The 18,336-nt window shown below is 36.0% G+C and overlaps 1 protein-coding gene across 1 annotated transcript in view; it reads right to left on the bottom strand.

Moving 5' to 3' along the window:
* Nucleotides 1-2,892: 2,892 nt before the first annotated feature.
* Nucleotides 2,893-18,336, bottom strand: part of PSMD14 (proteasome 26S subunit, non-ATPase 14) — a 100,690-nt gene continuing 85,246 nt past the window's right edge. The window contains exons 10-12 of the mRNA XM_030325206.2: nucleotides 17,372-17,497; nucleotides 5,802-5,864; nucleotides 2,893-3,309 (exon numbers count right to left, since the gene is read on the bottom strand). Coding sequence (XP_030181066.1) covers nucleotides 3,211-3,309; nucleotides 5,802-5,864; nucleotides 17,372-17,497 — 288 coding nt within the window. The 3' untranslated portion in view covers nucleotides 2,893-3,210. The remainder of the gene's footprint in view (nucleotides 3,310-5,801; nucleotides 5,865-17,371; nucleotides 17,498-18,336) is intronic.

Raw genomic sequence — 18,336 nt, 5'->3', positions numbered from 1 at the left:
CGACTTCCGCCTAGGCGGGCGCGATTTTAGAGCGCTGCCTCGGTGGGCCGAGCGGTCAGCGCGGAGCCCAGCCCGAGCCCCCGAGGCGGCTGGGCACCTTGGCTGCAGAGGGCACCAGCTGTGGCCTCCAGCAGGGCGCCGCGAGCAAGGCCCAGGGCGGACGGCCCTGGGCTGGACAAGTTGATGACCAGATGTCCCAGACTCAAGCCGAGACAGCTTTCTGATAGAAAAATACAGCCAGACCCATTTTTTTTTTTTTTTTTCCATTTCGGAAGCAAATCTCAGCTCCTGGCCATGAAGCTTCATAAACAAGCAGGGCCTTGGTGTTGAGGCATCGGGTTGCGGGGGAGGAGACAGTGGCTATGACACTTTTTGACACTTGGTTTTTCTGCCCTTCCCTTTACCTTCCACCACCATTTCTCCCCGAGGTTTTGGCCCAATTTTGGTTACTCTGGTTTTTCTCATTTCTTCGATCATTAACTTCTTTGTCCCTGAGCGCCTCTCTGTCCACTGCTTCCAAGATTACCCCCCTCCTTTTTCAGTGGGGTATAAAGCCTTAAGTATGTAGCAAAAAGGCGAGACTGCACCTGGGCTCCTTTCGAGGCTCATTCCTTTTGGGATCATTCCCGGCACCCTGACTTGGCTTTTTCTTTTTTAAAGAATGGAGAATGATGAAATGTTAAAGTATAGAAGAGGGATAGAAAAGGGATAAATTCCTCAGTTTTTTTAAGGAACTGGAATAGGAGATTAATGTGCATTCTGACTTTATCAGTACTAAATTCAGTGATTCCTCACTACAGGCTATGCCTTGAACTTACATATGTTCAAAAAGGAAAACTCTAGACTTTCTTCAAAATCAGCACACCTGCTCTTGAGCCATACTTGTGTGCAGCAAGTATGTGCAGACTTGAAAGTGCATACGAACCATGCCAGGATTCTTGATTCAGGTCTGTATATATAATGTATATTCTGTATATATAATGAGCTCCCAGAAGACCCAGGGGCTCCTGGTCCAGGAAGATCACTGAATTGTTGAGGCTGGAGCTTCCAATGTCCCCATGTCAGTCTGAGAGGAAAACAGGGACAGCTCAATGCTAGAGGCAAGCAGTTTGGGTTCTTGTGCTGCTTTAACACTGCATAATAGATGGGTAAAGATGCTCACATAAGCGCGCGCGCACACACACACACACACACACACACACACACACACACACACCTTATTGAGCCTGTGATTAAATAAGTCGTTTCAATGCCTAACTGGACCTGAGCCACCAGGCTGCTGCTGAAATAGCTGCACATTCCAGGACAAAAGTGTTCATTGAGACTCAGGGCATCCTCATTTCGATCCATTCCAAATCTCCAAAGAAAATGCAGGGTTTTGCTAGGAGGGATCTGATAAGGTTTTGAAATTGGGAATGTCTCTAACATGAACCAAGTAGGAGAAAGTGGTACTGGCCGTGGGAAGTCCAAGGTGAGGTGATCAAATGAGAGCAAAAGGCAGGCACTGTGTAAACCTTCTCAGGAGACATTTTCAGGAGAGTAAAATGAAAAACAAAAAACTATTTTCAAATGGAATGTTGAGAATAGCCCTTGAATTATTGAGGCCTTCTTCTAGGGGCATACATACTGTATGAAAAAAAAAATCCTGACTAGCTCTAATGAACAGTATCTGCGAAACAAATCATAGATAGAACCCTATTTATGTAAAGGGAAAAACCATGTATCCAAAAAGTCTGCACACAAGATTAAATTAGGCAAAAGGAAAACTTCTGCTAACTTCCACTTATATTTTAATTGTAAATGGTTAGCTGTTGTAATTTCAACAATTAAATTATTAATACATGTTACATGTCCTACATAAAACATACTATATGTAAAAGAAAAAGCCACAGGACAAGCAAATGCTCAGAATACCTCTTATTCCACCAAAAAAGTCTATGAAACACAGTGGGAATTTAAGCCATTTCTACTTTTAGTTTCTGGTAACTGTTCATTAGGCAACCAATAAGAGCCTAGAATTGTTCAAGTAGGACAGTAATGTGGTCTACCACGTCATTCCTACCACTTCTAGTAGAGGTTAAGTCTAAATTCCAAGCCCCCAAGTAAAACCCTCTTTTTAATGAAGCCTCAGAAACAAACATTTTTACCATATTTTCACAAAGGGTGCAGACAAGAATGAAATCTGTCTCCATATGTTTTCCCATGCTCCTTGGTGTACCCAGTATGGTGCTGTGCCATGAGGATTAATGGGGCAGTTATTTATGTAAATTAGGTTAGGAACAGGTTGAGGGGTAAGGTCATCTATAAAACCTGCCATTAGTCAAATTTTTGTCTTTATCAGAAAACTGAGTATTTTTAATTTGGAAAAGATGAGAGAAAGCAGAATTATTTATGTGTTCATATTAAACTCACATTATGGTGACTTTTCTCATTTTGCTTTCAAGATTATATACCTTCTATTGCTGTCTTAGCTAAAAGTCTAATGGGAGTCGCAGCCGGCCACTCCCAGATAATCTCAACGCTGTTGGTAGAATGTACTCTTTAAGAAAATGAAAAAGTCTAAATTAACATTGTCACCTTTTTCTTCTTAAATGTACTCCTCTGGAACCCTGAAAAGTATAATACATTAAGAAACTGAATATACAATATTAATTTGTGACAGATACTTCAAATAAAACATGTCAACATTTTTTTCTGGGTTACTCACTAATGGGGCAGCAACTCCTTAATGGCAATCATTTTACATTTGTCAAGTTTTGTTATCACATTGATGTTTTATGTATTATAAGATCTTAAATTGCAAAGAGAAACATATCTTTGTGTGAGATTTCTAGAGCACTGTCAAATGTTACTCTGTCAATTCCACCCAGTGCCAAAAAACCTCAGGAGACATAGATTGTAAATGTATTTTATTTTGTAAGCAACAATCAAAATATATTTGTGTTACTGTTTTCTTCAAATATTAAATGGGATCTTAACAAAATTTGTCCACTTTGATGTATTCTTATACAACTTTGGAATCTGCAAAGACCCTGACTAAAGAAACAGAAGTAATTGCACAACTGAGACTGAAGGTGTTACAGTGCTGCAAATGATGCCAGATGTCTTACATTGAACCAAACACACCTTCAGAGGTCCCTTGATTTTGAGCATTAGGAACAATAGAGGAATATACGCTGAAAAGTATCACTAATAGCCTTTTGCATTGTTTTATTTAAATACGACAGTATCCAACATAGCTGCTAAACACTGGACGATATTTGAAGTCATAAGTACATCCACATGTTCCTCCAAATGACGTTTGGGGTCCTAAATAAAAAAAAAATGGGGAAAGAAAAAGAAAAAAGAACGATGTTACTGATAGAACAGTTACTTAAAGTAGCTGATGAAACTGGTAAAGAAAGCCAAACCTAAATTTATATATATATGTACAATTTAACTTTCCTAATATATCGCTACATTCTTAGGATTTCTAAATTAATTAAAAATTAAGTACCTGATAAAATAGTAAGATTTACCATGAAAGACTGATTTACACAATCGATGCTATGACTCTGTACCAGAAATTACAAAGAGTAACAAGGAATTCTATAAAGCCGCAGCATCTGATTTTTTAAAAAACAAAGTTTAAGCATTTATATGTGTGCATAAGCCCAAGTATGTGTGTGTATTTTGTGTCTTTCATATTTATTGACCGAGTGGGCTCTTTACTCAAAGCAGACATACCAATAGGTAAGAGTTGAATGTGAATTCTCATTACTTCCTCTGTAATTTTAATTTAAATTTAATTCATGTATAATTTTTAGTATTTCAGGAAAGGTGCTTTAAATGATTCAGGAAATATTCTTGGATCAAAAGTCAATGTTAGTTGTTTAAACATTTAAATACAATTTGGATCAATTCTACATTGTTAAGAATATATATTTTATACACTTATTTTGAAAAAAAAACTATCATAGTAAAGTATATAGGTATAGTCTTTTAACTGAAACCTAATTAAATCCATATATAAAATGTCTTAGTTAAAAATGAGGCTTAAAATAACATTATAATAAATGAAGTCAAATTAAAATGCTTAATTTATATTCATGTCTAAGGCTGAGCTGAATGAAATCTATCAGCTAAATATGAAAGCTTTAAAATAATATATGTGTGTGTGTGTGTGTGTGTGTGTGTGTGTATACATATATATATTGCACACATTAAAAAAACTCTCAATTAAAGCATTATTTTCGTTTGGGTATTGCTAAAATACCCAAGACTCCTAACTTTAAACAAATGTTCATCACTGGAATTATTTCTTGGCTGTTCTTTCCTAAATTACAATTTCAATATATGCTTGATTTCCTTAAACAACCTAGGGATGCAACATGATACAAATAATTTTAAGTAACTAGACCACATATTAAATTTTCTTTATTTCAGAAATACACCTTAGGACATTTTAGTGAAAGTGACTTTTTGAAAGCCCGGGAGGAGAAAAAGATAGTGATCTGATTCCATTCTAGACAGGTTTGCTTTTGCCATGCGATAGGTTAAACCAGTGAAATACTGTATTTTGAAAAATGATTCTGATCATTATTCAACTTTGCCCATTACATATTTTTCAGCTTTGCCTTTCATTTAGACCTTTTACTTGTTGCTAACTGTTACCACAATCTACATCGTAGCTTCAGATTCATTTAGTCAAAAAATCCTAAATTCTCTAAAGTGTAAGGCTCCAAGCTGGTGATCTAATAATAAATATGAGACTACAATAAATAGTGGGAAAAGACAACGAGAGTAACTGTATCACACAGGATGAGAGATTAAGATGAACTATACTTCATTTTGTTTTGGGAGAGTTCTTGTTGTTTTTAAATTATAATATTCAGACTGCAGTTGAGATTTAATTTCCCTGATTATGATATTTAAGTCAGACCTTTGCCCCTCCTGCTTTGTTGGAGTAACTGGTTTTGTAGTGAATTGGTAACACACTTCCCTCAGTTATCTACATTACTTCTTGTGGCAGCTGGGTGATTCTTAGAGATTTCCCATCCAAGAATGGTCCTGGCCCAAACCTACATAGCTTGTGAGATGTGATGGGATCAGAGCATATGGTAGGATGGCTGAAAGCAAAGACAGCTTAGTGTCTTGCATCTGAAATATCAAGATTCTGCCAACATCAGCAATATGATAACCATGTTCCATGAAATGAAAAAAAATGTAATCAACATTCTTTAAAAAACAGTTTAATTAATCTGTAGATTCTTTTAATTGGTTGGTGTGTTCCCCCAACCCTCAGAAACTAGGAACTAAAATATAGATTTCATCTTGGAAAAGTGAAAGAGCAAATACTTAAAACCCTTCTTCACTCACTATACTCCAATGGGGCTCTAAGCCTTCTCAGGAACATTACCTACATATTGAAGCCTAGAAATTGACAAACTGTATCATTTAAAAAACTGTTACATATGAAATAAATCTACCATTCTATTATTCACTGATGATGTTATTTCCAGTAAAAATAATACTTGAAAAATTAATACAACTCAGGACCTAAGTTTCCTAATTTATTTCTAGTAAATTATTTTCACTAAAGACAGTATCTCACAGGTATATTTGTGACTTCACTATATATGGCAAAGAGAATTTGACATCAAGTAATTCAGTGACCTTTAAAATTAGCATCGTATTTACATGACAGAAGAAAAATGTAGAGTGAACAGACAGGAAAAAAAATCATGCAGGCCCTAAAACAGTTTTAACTCTACAAGAGCATGTTATTATGCGACTGCATAACCTATTACGGTATACCTCACCTGCTTGCCAACATTCTTTATTGCCAGCTGTTCAGGTGTCATCTTATCTTCTTCTTCTACAGCCTATGAACGAAACACAAAGGACAGAGTTTCAAATTCTAAATTTACTTTTCCCACTGTAGAATATTCAAAGACAATGGTGACCATAATTTTCATTCACAGAATCTTTGATTCAAGTGACTTATTAAACAAAAACGTGATTTTGCTACTCTTTAGAATAACCTTCAATTGTAGTAAAAACGACTACCACCATCATTTTGAAAACAGACTTAAGAAATATGTAAAAGACACTGAAGATGTTAAACTGGACCACCAAATGATAGTATTAACTCTCTGGAAGCTGTTACAGAATTCTTTGAGGGTTGGCTAAACCGGAGGACAGAAGCCCCCGAGGCAGCTGTTTATGGCACCATGATGCTAACTAGTCCTATTCTGTGTTCTTTCCCTTTTCCTACTCCCGTCACACCTCTGCCCCAACTTCCCATTTCTTTGTCTCCTTTTTCTTGTCAACTGAATCTTTATATACCCAGTATCTATTTAACTACCAGTATCTCTTCAGATCAAAGGAGCTGCTGGCTTTTTTTTTTTAATGTTTATTTATTTATTTATTTTTGAGAGAGAGACAGAGAGAGAGTCAGAGAGACAGGAGACACAGAACGTGAGAGAGAGAGGGGCAGAGAGAGAGGAAGACACAGAATCTGAAGCAGGCTCCAGGCTCTGAGCTGTCAGCACAGAGCCCGATGTGGGGCCTGAACTCATGAACGGTGAGATCCTGACCTGAACTGAAGTTGGATGCTCAACTGACTGAGTCATCCAGACGCCCCAAGGAGCTGCTCACTTTTGATCCACTTAACAAATCATATAGTTTTCTCCCTTCACAACTCTACACATTTAAAATCTCTAAAAGTAGTACATGTATTCAGAAAAAAAATCTCACTTCTCCATGACTGATCTTTAGTAATCATGAAGAAACAGAGTAATGTGAAGTTTTCAGCATGAAAAACGTACTTGAATTAAAATCCAAATCAAGTAAAAATGAAATCAACCAAAATATACATAAACCATTTTCTAGTATTATCAGTTAGCTACAAACACTTAGGTGCATGACCACAAATTTTCTAGCAAGTAATTATGAAAAATTACAGAATTTAGATTAGCTACCATCACTGTCACCCTCTCTCAACAATAGCACCACCATAAAACCTCTTTATTGACAAGGAACCTCCTTAAGGGTTTGGGTATGTTTCTGTCTGAATGAAGCCAGGACTCTGTATCAGGTGAACTCCTTGTCTTTAGTGCCTGATAAACGGAAAACAAAGAAAACTGAAGGGTCACCAACCTTAAGAAATAACACCACAGCACTTACCACAAAGATGGTTACAAAAGAGGGTGAGATGGTGGGGGTAGAAAGCAGGAAACCAAAATCCCAGTGAGGGTTAGATTTGGATACTCTAAACTTAATAATCTTGCAGCTGCCAAATTTCTTCATGTGTGAACAATGAACATGTAGGAAATGCAATCATCAGACATTTCCCATAAACTGGGAAGTTTGGCTGCATTTCACACCTTCTTAATAGTTTTGTAAACAGAGAACTTGAAAATGAGCAAAGATGGCAAGTGTCTAATTTTATAAATGGACAAACTATCTAGAGAATTTTCCCCAGTAGAACCTGCCTAAAGAGAAAAGATGGTGAATAAGTACTGTATCTAGTGATTATTAGAGGATAGTTATTTACAACACATCATCAAGAAAATACATTTATGACTCATAAAACTGAAAGAAGGAAAAATAAAAGTTAATAACACTCCAAATCTAGAATTCCCTAGATAGAGAGTATGTTCATTTTCAGAGTCAGATGTCACTCCTATTATTCTCAGCTAGTTAAAAAAGTATTACCTAAGTGGGAAATTGTTTCCCCGCTATCCCAATGATTTACATATATAGAAACAAAGACAACACATAAAAAAGTTTCTTTTCCTCAATTACTTTGACAAATCCTGACACTATACCCTACCTACTTGAAAACATTATTGATGAATGGAACAATTCACTTAAGTTGTATTCTGCATTCATTCAGTGTTAGCTGCTCCATGCACATGTCGAAAACAGTACAGTATTGGAAGGAGGTAAGAGTTTTGGAATTTGGCTCAAAATACCAGTCAATGTACAAAATAGTTATTACAAAGTATTATGGAGTATCACAAATATCAAAGATGGCGGGTACGCAAAGATGAAAGTCAAAAAGCATTTTTTCACTTTTTCTCTTCACTGGTCCTTTTCTAAAAAGGTTAAACAGAACATAAAAAGTTCTAACTTAATTTTTAAAATCTTTTACATCATTTAACCACTTTACCAATTAGTTTTTCCATTTCCAATAATTAAAAGAGAGAGTTCACAAACTCTTTGAGAAGTGCAGATGGTAAAAAGTACTCCCAGCCATAGATGCCATCTGGAAAATGAGGAGCAGCTGTAGATTTAGGCATATACTAAGGTTGCAAACCCCCATGACAAAGAATAAGCACATCTCTTTCATTCTAAGATACACCAGATCAGACCAGATCATCACATCAAAACCTTGAATGTTTTCTCCACTTACCTAAGTTACCTAGATCTCATCTGCCATCTGGGCATGACCAGTTTGTCTTCATTCATAGTTCTAATCTGGCTAGTCACCAGGAAAAATTAAGAAATGGTAGCAGCAGAAACAAATGAAATTCAGGCACAGGCAGTGTCCTCACTAGGGGAACTTCTGTGTTTATGGCAACTTCTGTGATTTGGCATCAAATTTTGCTTTTGCATTCATGCTCTTCGGTTTACTCAACCAACAAAAAAGCACTGAAAATGTTTGTGGCTATTCACACTAGAAACGTTTTTAACAGTTTATCAACAAAGACCCCCAGATGGCTATCCCATCATGCACGGTCTGCACAGTTCTAAGAAATTCCTAGAATTTGGTCTGTTATGTTATCATAATCCCCTCAGACGTACCCCCATGTTAAACAGGCTTTTACTAAACCCATTAACTTCATTCTCCTTTTTCTGGTAATGGTCAAATTTCTCAAATGGAAAACAGGTATCTCAGATTCTACCATTTTATTTACCCTTTAAAAAATATGGACTGGATCTTTTGCACTTCATTTACACTCTTTTAAGGATCTCCACCAGGTAAAATCCAATGAACTCAGTTTTCTTGAACTTTCTGAACGCCTTAAAGAGCTTCTTCAATCGCTGTTTTCTCTTCTAACCCTTTAACCTCTCTGTTTTTATAACACCATGTCTCCTATTCCACTCCATACTTCTCTGGTCCTTGGGCTTCTTTTCTTCCCTTTGAAATATTAACTTTCTTTACTCTATAACATTCCCTGATCCCATTTAATAAGCACGTGCTTTCTAAAATCACATAGATGGTAATTTTTTTCACCATCGATCTCTGCATAACTGCTAGTGAATTTCAAGATATTGTCTTTTCCTTCTTTCTTGATTTTATATGAAGTTAATGTATTGACTATATAACTGAAAATCACATTACTGGGTTAAGGGTAAAGAACAAGTTTAAAGAAATGGCTTTTATAAAACATACTTGAGAAAGCAAAATTAGCACACATGAAACAATTAGAAATCTGAGACAGGAGAAGAGGTGTGAGTTTGGAGAACATAAAATTGGTTTTCCTACAACTATCAGTAATTACATATTACCAGACACTTGCTTTTACAAATATTGATTTACTGACTCCTTAAAACATCCCAGTGAAGTAAGTTAATATACATTTTATATGTAAAGGAATTAGGCACTATCTCCTTGGGAGAACCATATGTTAATTCCAGCAATACTCCTATTATATATAAAAAAAAATGTATTTCTAACTCTCCTTTTGAAATAGCTTGTAACACTTTAGGTACATTCTATGCATGTCCTCGACAGCAGAATTTTCATTTACATATTCAATAATCACTACTAAGTACTCCCTCTGAATAAGATAGTTCTCTCTTCAAGGAGCTCACATTTGGGCTTTACTTGCCTGGAAATCTCAAACTGCAATGCAGTATGAAATATACAAAAATGGAATGTGCACAAAGAACAATGGGGCCACATATAGAATATAGCCAATAAGCAATGCAACTGTGACTTCAACAGTACTATCTATCTCCAAAGACCTTGAAGCAATATTCATGACAATTCAGGAAATAATTACTTTATAATGACATATCTTGGATAGTAATAAAGCCAAACCCATGATTTAATAAGCAGCCTGAACAGCATAAATTCTAAAAATCTTACAGGGAATCCAATTTAAAAGTGTAACTACATGAAATAGGGATATACAATAAACATCATAGGTGTATGTGTATGCACCCATAACAGAAATTATAGTTCAGCTTGTTGAAAAATTTCTATGACAGAATCTACTAGATGCCTACCCAACATGTATCCTCCCTTTCTTCTTTTGTAATACCACCCTAATTTCCTTAAAGACAGTGCTGCTCCCAGGTAAAAGACCACACTATATATATAGCCTTTCTCAAAGTAAGATGTGTCCACTTGAGTTCTGCCAACGAGACTATAATCAGAAGTGCTGTTGGGTAGGGTTTACGAAAAGGACTGTGAAACGAAGCAGATTTAGCTGGGGCGCATCCCTCTCTTTTGCCCCTCCTTTTTAACCAGTTACTGGGAACTCAGATGGGATGGCTAAAGCTCTAGCAATCACCCTGAATCATGAGGATATCTAGAGGATGGAAGCCAATATGAGGAAAGTGGAGCAAACTATAGGAGGAATCTAGGTTCATGAAGACTTCAAAGTGTACATACTGGCCTTGACTTGCAAGACACCTACATTTCTTTCTTTTTCTTTTTCTTTTTTATTAAGAGACCTACATTTCTATCTTGTTGAAACCATTGCTACTTTGAGCTAACACAATCTTAGATATAAGCAACATCTGGTTAATGCAAAAACTGAAAATAATTCAGGATTTACATGAAGTATATTATTCCTCTACTTTCCACCTTTGAGGTGACACTGTTCATAACATAATATGTTGAGATAAATGTGAGATAGGTATCTTTGCAAAAAGAAAAGGAAGGTAACATAGTAGGAACTTTTCAAATTGTTATACAATTCAATTTCTACACATAAGAGCAGGTTGTAAATACTTCTATAAGTCGGTACTTATAGAATTTTTTCTTCAAAATAAACCTTAAAAGAGAACATGTTAGTTTTAAGAGATATATGCATTTATAATTGAAACATAGCCCCTCTGCAAAGTGCTGTAACTCTTTACTTACCCACTAGTGATGCATTTTCCCAAATCATTTCTTAAATTTGAAAATAAAATTTTTCTTTGACTACTTAATAAGGTTGAACTTGTCTTTTCATGTTTATATGCCATTTGTCTTCAGTGAGTTTTCCAGCTGTTTTGTCCAAAATTATTGTTTTTTAAAACTACGTTATAGGGATTCTTGTGGATACTATACAATTTTTTGGATGCTAGTCTTTTCTGTGTTACCAGTACAAATATTTTCTCCCAGTCTGACTCCTAACAAGCAGTCAATAAATGTTAATTTATTATTTTTGTTGCAGATAAACCATACTGTCAAGTTATCAAAACTGTAAATTACCTCATTGATATTCTTACTAGCATTAAAGTAATCTTCCCTATAATAGTATATATTCCCTATATAGTAATTTTTCCTATAATCTAGAATCAATGATGATTTCCAGCTGGAACACTACATATAAATCAGGGCACGTTCTTCAAAGCCAGACCTAATTCGGCTGGAATTTAGTTTGTACGGGCCCATCAACTTTTTTCAAAGCTAAATTCTCTCCAAAGACTTCTTGCTACATGTGGCAAGCTTTACAATATTGACAACAATATTTACAATACTGAATCTTCCTATGTGAAAACAAAGGAATCTATTTTATAAATGTTTTTAGTATTATTGAAATAAGCCATATACATTTAAACATGTATTTCTTATGGTAATTATTTCTAAGTATTTTATAAGTTTGGATACTATGAACTGACTTGCCTATTATAGTTTTCACCTGGTTTCAGCTTATGTAATTGCGTGGTTACCACATACATAATCCTCTATTTTAACAGTTCTGATGGTCTTCTAGTTTAGTCTCTTAGATTACTGTTTGATTGTAAACATATCCTATCATACTTAAATAATGACAATCTGTCTTGGTCTTCCCAATATTTATTTATTATTTTGTTTTTCTTATCTTATTGCACTAGCATAAACCAACATTTCCCAGTTAAAATAGCTACTGTAGTAAACCAAATGTAATCATATAATTACATGTTTTATATCTAATCACATAAAAAATATACCTGAATTTACTTTCAGGTTATAGAGTAGGTACTATTTCTACCTGAAATGTAAAGTGTCAGATCTCAGAATTTATAGGGCTACATGTTTGAAAACAAGGTAAATTTTTATGTCTCTGTTATTTTTTTCTAAGTTTTATTTATTTAAGTGATCTCTACATCCAACGCGGGGCTCGAACTCATGACCCTGAAATCAAGAGTTTGATGCTCTACCATCTGAGCCAGCCAGGTTCCCCTCTTTATGCTATTTTTTTTTTTTTTTGAGAGAGAGGGAGGGAAAGAGAGAGAGAGAGATTGTGTGGGTTTGTACAGGGGCGAGTGTCAGAGGGAGAGAGAGAGTGAATCTTAAGCAAGCTCTAGGCTCAGCAAGGAGCCCACTATAGGGCTCAATCCCACGCCCCTGAAATCATGAGCTGAGCCAAAATCAAGAGACGCTCATCCGACTAAGCCACCAAGCACCCCTTATTTTATTCTTAAAATGCTCCTTTTATAATTCACTTTTCACTTGCACATTCATTTACAAGTATCCAATCAAATATTATCAATATTTTAAAACCTGATACATCTTAGCATGAATAAATTAGAGGAGATTTAGAATAACAGAGTGTGGTGGTTGTAGTTCAGTAATTAGAGAAATCAATGACTAGTAATCAAGCAGAATCTTTGTGTGGAATTCAGACTTGAACTAGAAAAGTTGGGACAAAGGAATTTAATTATTTTCTAATCTTCTTTCACTTTAGGAGCTAACTGGCACCTAACAGTAATTACCTTAGTTTAAAACACCAACCAATTAAAAAGAATACTATGAAGAATTGGTAGCATGGGCATTTCTTTTTATATTTTAAGTGTTACTAAAAACTCCACCACATTCTCTTTCAATCACAGAGGGAATTACATTCTCAAATTTGGACTCCTTCATATCACAGCTTACACATTGTTTTCATTTTATAACCAAACCTTACAAGTTTTTGAGTACTACAGAGATTTTTTAAAACTGTAAAATAGGAAAAACTTCTGTGGATGGGCAGCAGTAACCATAAATAGGTTATTTCCTGGCAGTGGTACCAATATGAATTTACTTAAAACTTGCAATGTTACAGAGAAATGAAAACCATTCCTACAGTCTGCTGAATAATATTACTTAAGTCACTAATGTATAAAAGGTTAACTGTTTTAAGTATGATAAACTATTTCTTTCTCTTTAATCTTCACAGCATGAAAAACATACACTAGAAAGATAAAAAAAATTTTCCCTATAATCTAGAATCAATGATGATTTCCAGCTGGAACACTACATATAAATCAGGGCATGCTCTTCAAAGCCAGACCTAATTCTGCTGGAATTTAGTTTGTATAGGCCCATCAACTTTTTTCAAAGTTAAATTCTCTCCAAAGACTTCTTGCTACATGCAGCAAATTTTATACACTCTCCCTTGGCTAGTATTTATTTGGTAGGTTAATGTAAAAAGAAAAATATTACTTTCTTTTTAAACTTTGAGAGAGAGCCTGTGAGCACATGAGCGAGAGAGGGGCAGAGAGAGGGAGAGAGAATACCAACCAGGCTCCACCATGTCAGCACAGAGCCCAATGTGCGGCTCCATCTCAGAAACCGTGAGATCATGACCTAAGCTGAAATCAAGAGTCGGATGCTTAACTGACTGAGCCACCCAAGAGCCCTGAGAAATACTACTTTTTGGTGTGACAACCAAAAAAAAATTTTAGCTGTTTCCAAAATCTTAAGCTCTAGCTCCTATCATTAAATTTTAGTCCTGTATTTCTACCTGCTTGTTTAAAATACAACTCGATCTCCTTTCTCAATCCTTCTACTTCAAAATTGGAAAATTTTAATGGTACTAACATACTTTTAGTCACCTAGGTAGGAAACCCTGAACTCATCTCTGATTCCTCCTTCTTCTTTCACTCCATCTATCCAGGTGCCATGTTTTCTTTATTTGTCTGCTGATGCCTCTGTTTGCAATGCGACTCTGGTAAACCAAAATACCTAGTACCTTTTGTTGGGTAACAGCAAGCTCCTCCTGAACAGAACCTCCAAGTCAAATCTCCTCTTCCGGCACAGCCCTTCTTCTACACTGTCGTCAAATTACATTTCTAAAATTAGGTTCTGGGATATCACACTCCTAGTCAAAAATAACTCTATCCTGGGACACCTGGGTGGCTCAGCTGGTTAAACGTCAGACTTCAGCTCAGGTCATAATCTCATGGTTCATGAGTTCAAGCCCCGTGTTGGGCTCTGTGATGACAGCTTAGAATCTGGAGGCTGCTTTGGATTCTGTCTCTCTCTTTCTCTCTGTCCCTCCCCCACTTGCCCTCTCTTTCTCTCTCTCAAATATAAACAAACATTAAAAAAATTAAAAAAAAAAAAACAAACCAACAACTCTATCCTGGTATTCTAAATCCTGTTACTTGAATCCAATAACTTTAAAAAACTCTTCCCGGGGTGCCTGGGTGGCTCAGTCGGTTAGGCGGCCGACTTCGGCTCAGGTCATGATCTCGCGGTCCGTGAGTTCGAGCCCCGCGTCGGGCTCTGTGCTGACAGCTCAGAGCCTGGAGCCTGTTTCAGATTCTGTGTCTCCCTCTCTCTGACCCTCCCCCATTCATGCTCTGTCTCTCTCCGTCTCAAAAATAAATAAACATTAAAAAAAAAATTAAAACAAACAAACAAAAAAACTCTTCCCCACTCACCCTCATATAGTATATACTCTAGCCAAACACAGTTTCCTAAAGGTGTCTTTGCCTTTCTGTCTCCTGGTCTTTGCCTGTGATGTTTATTTTGCCTAGGGTAACATTTCTCTGTATGTCCAAATCTTATTCATGCTTTAAGGTCTAGTTCAAATGCTGTATTCTCTAAGATAGCATCCTGGGTCTCCCACAACTGAAAGCAAGAGCCTCTGAATCTCTATAGGACTTCACTATATTCTCTATGGTAGTGTTCTCTAACTTCCAACTTGAATGAGTACACAAATCTCCTGGAAATCTTGATAAACTATAGATTTTCATTCGGTAGGTCTGAGAGTCTATATTTCTAACATGATCCCAGGTGACACTGATACAGCTGGTTTGTGGACTATTTGACTACTGACGTGTTATGGAACACACCAATTTTAGCCTACAACTCTGATTAGTTGTAAACTTTTTTTACTACCTCTGTTTTCCTAAAAATGAAGGAAGGATCCCTGTTTTCCACTGCAACTTGTACAGGAGATACGCAATTGATATTTGTAAACAAAACCCTGCAAAACTTGTATGTTTTACAAATTACAGGTTTTCAATCCATTAATGGGTTGCAAGCTATATGTACGTGTATATAATATGTATGTATATAACTGAAACAATAAAATCAAGTCAAGTGAGAAAAAATATATCACATGTAATAAGGGTAAATATTGTTTTATAAAACTTTTGTTGCAACTACATATACACACATATACATTTGCATGTACTTGGTTAAAAACGTAAAATCTGTTTTCTAATTTTTTTAATGTTCATATATTTTTGAGAGAGAGAGAGAAAGACAGAACATGAGCAGGGGAGGGGCAGAGACACAGGGAGACACAGAATCCAAAGCAGGCTCCAGGCTCTGAGCTGTCAGCACAGAGCCCGATGCAGGGGCTCAAACCCACGAACCATGAGATCATGACCTGAGCCAAAGTCAGACGCTTAACTGACTGAGCCACCCAGGTGCCCCCAAAATCTGTTTTTCATGTGAGTTTTAGTCAAGAAAGCTGTAAAATACATGTTATGGGTGGAATCATGTCCCCCAAAAAGATATGTTGAACCCTTAACCATGGTTAGAGATTAAAGTTGCCACTACCCAAGAAAACCTGGGACTGAAGAATGTGGAAAAGGAAAGGAAAGATATTCCCCTGGAGGCTTCAGAGGGAGCATGGCCCTGCCGATACCTTGATTTGGGACTTTTAGCCTCCATAATCATGAGGGAATGTATTTGTTTTAAGACACCCAGTTTATGGCAGTTTGTTACGGCAGTCCTTGGAAACTAATAGAACACAGAAGAAACATTTTATTTTATTTTTTAGTTTGTTTGTTTGTTTGTGTATGTGTGTGTATGCATGTTTGTATATACTGACTGACTAAATAATTGACAGAGAGGTAGGGGCAGAGAGAGAAGGAAAGAGAGAATCCCAAGCAGGTTCCACACTGTCAATGTGGGCCCAGTGCGGGGCTCAAACTCACGAACTGTGAGATCATGACTTGAGCCAAAATCTAGAGTGGACGCTGAACTGACTGAGCCACCCAAGCACCCCCAGATATACTTTAGTCACAGCTCAAGTATTTTCTTAATTTCAGAACTATAAAAAAAATATAAATCTATGAACAAGAATATTATGGCCACATATATTTTAGTATACAATAAACATTTTCAGGAGATTCTACAAAATATAACTTTTAAACATACTCATATAAGTAATCTCCCCTATTCTTTTTTTTTTTAAGTTTACTTATACATTTTGAGAGAGAGAGACCACAGGGAAGGGGCTGAAAGGGAGAGACAGAATCCCAAGCAGGCTCCACAGTCAGTGCAGAGCATGACGCAGAGCTTGATCTCACGAACTGTGAGATCATGACCAGAGTCAAAATCAAAAGTTGGATGCTTAAATGACAGAGCCACCCTGCTAGTTATTTTTCCTTACATCATTATCACTTATTTTCTTATAGCACTAATCCTAATACATTATATTGTGTTTCTTTGTGTTTTTCCTACCAGAAAATAAGTTCTGTGTGGACAAGTATTGCTTCTTACCATACCCCCTGTGCCTGGTGCATAGCAGGTTTTCAAGAGACACTTATTAAATGGAAAAAAGAAAAGCTCGCAAACTAAACTGTATGCAGAAGTATTAAATGCTGTTGTTATTATCCTACATCTACTTGTTTCCCATTCCCTCCCAAGAAAAAGCCCTTTGGATAATCAAAAAATTTCAAATGTAAAATCTAGCCAGCTGCCTGTTTTATTAAAGTTGTACTGAAACACGGCCTCACTCACTCCTTTACATACTGTCTGTGGCTACTTTTCTACTACGACAGCAGAGTTGAGTACCTACAACAGACTGGATGGCTTTCAAAGTCCAAAATATTTACTATTTGATCTATAAAATAGGCCACTCTATTTTTTAACTATGTATATATTTATACAATACTTGCCATCTAATCATATGTATTCTAAAGATTATAAGAAATAAATGTGGGAAGTAACCTTCACCTTATTGTAATTCTTGGCTAATTCCAACATCTCTTTTACCACTGATTCATTGTGTTTACAGTGTTCACTGTAGTCCTGAAGTGTCAAACCTTCCATCCAACTCTTCTTATGCAAATTTAGCAACATCTGAAAAATATAAAGAGTGATTATTTTCCTGTATTGAGGATACCTCTTCACTTGTCCTGAGAAACAACTTCACAAAATTTGGAATTAATGAATTTAAAATTTAATTTTATTAACTTAAATTCTAGTAAGAATTCTCCTAAATTTATATTAATATAACCTAAGGAGTATTCCAACCTCATGGCCTTTGTACTTGCTGTCCTTCTGTCACAAAGACTATTTTCCTTATCTTTGCATGGCTTACCTTTCTCATTTCCTTAAAAATAGATGGCTTTCCTCATCACATTATATAAAAAAGCCACCTCACACTATCTCAAACATCTTTCTTCCCTTATCATTATTTTTAGAACATTATCAACACTTGAAAATTTTTATTGCATTTCTCACTCACTAAAATATCAAAAGAGTAGAAACTTTCCCAGTTGATTTCAAGATCACCAGGATGTAGATTCTAGAACAATATCTAATCATAACAAACATTCAATAAACATCTGTTGAATGCATAAATGAATGGATGGATGGATGGATGGATGAAACTGCTATGTTACACACAAGGTCTCTAATAGTTCATACAGTCCAGCTTTCAAATACCAAGGTAAGGAGGTAAATGCCCCATTTACTGAATGACTTCATGTAAATCTTACTGCGCCTCAGTTTACATATTTATGAATTGGGGGCTTATATTAGATAATAAATTTCTTTTCAATTCTAATATTCCATCCATAATTTTTAAAATGAAAACTTCCTTACTGGCACAAAAACAGACACACAGACCAATGGAATAGAATAGAAACCCCAGAACTAGACCCACAAACGTATGGCCAACTCATCTTTGACAAAGC

This window comes from Lynx canadensis, chromosome C1 (assembly GCF_007474595.2).
Source record: "Lynx canadensis isolate LIC74 chromosome C1, mLynCan4.pri.v2, whole genome shotgun sequence".
Lineage (NCBI taxonomy): Eukaryota > Metazoa > Chordata > Mammalia > Carnivora > Felidae > Lynx > Lynx canadensis.
The sequence above is the reverse complement of the archived record's forward strand: the minus strand, read 5'-3'. Positions and strand labels throughout refer to the sequence as shown.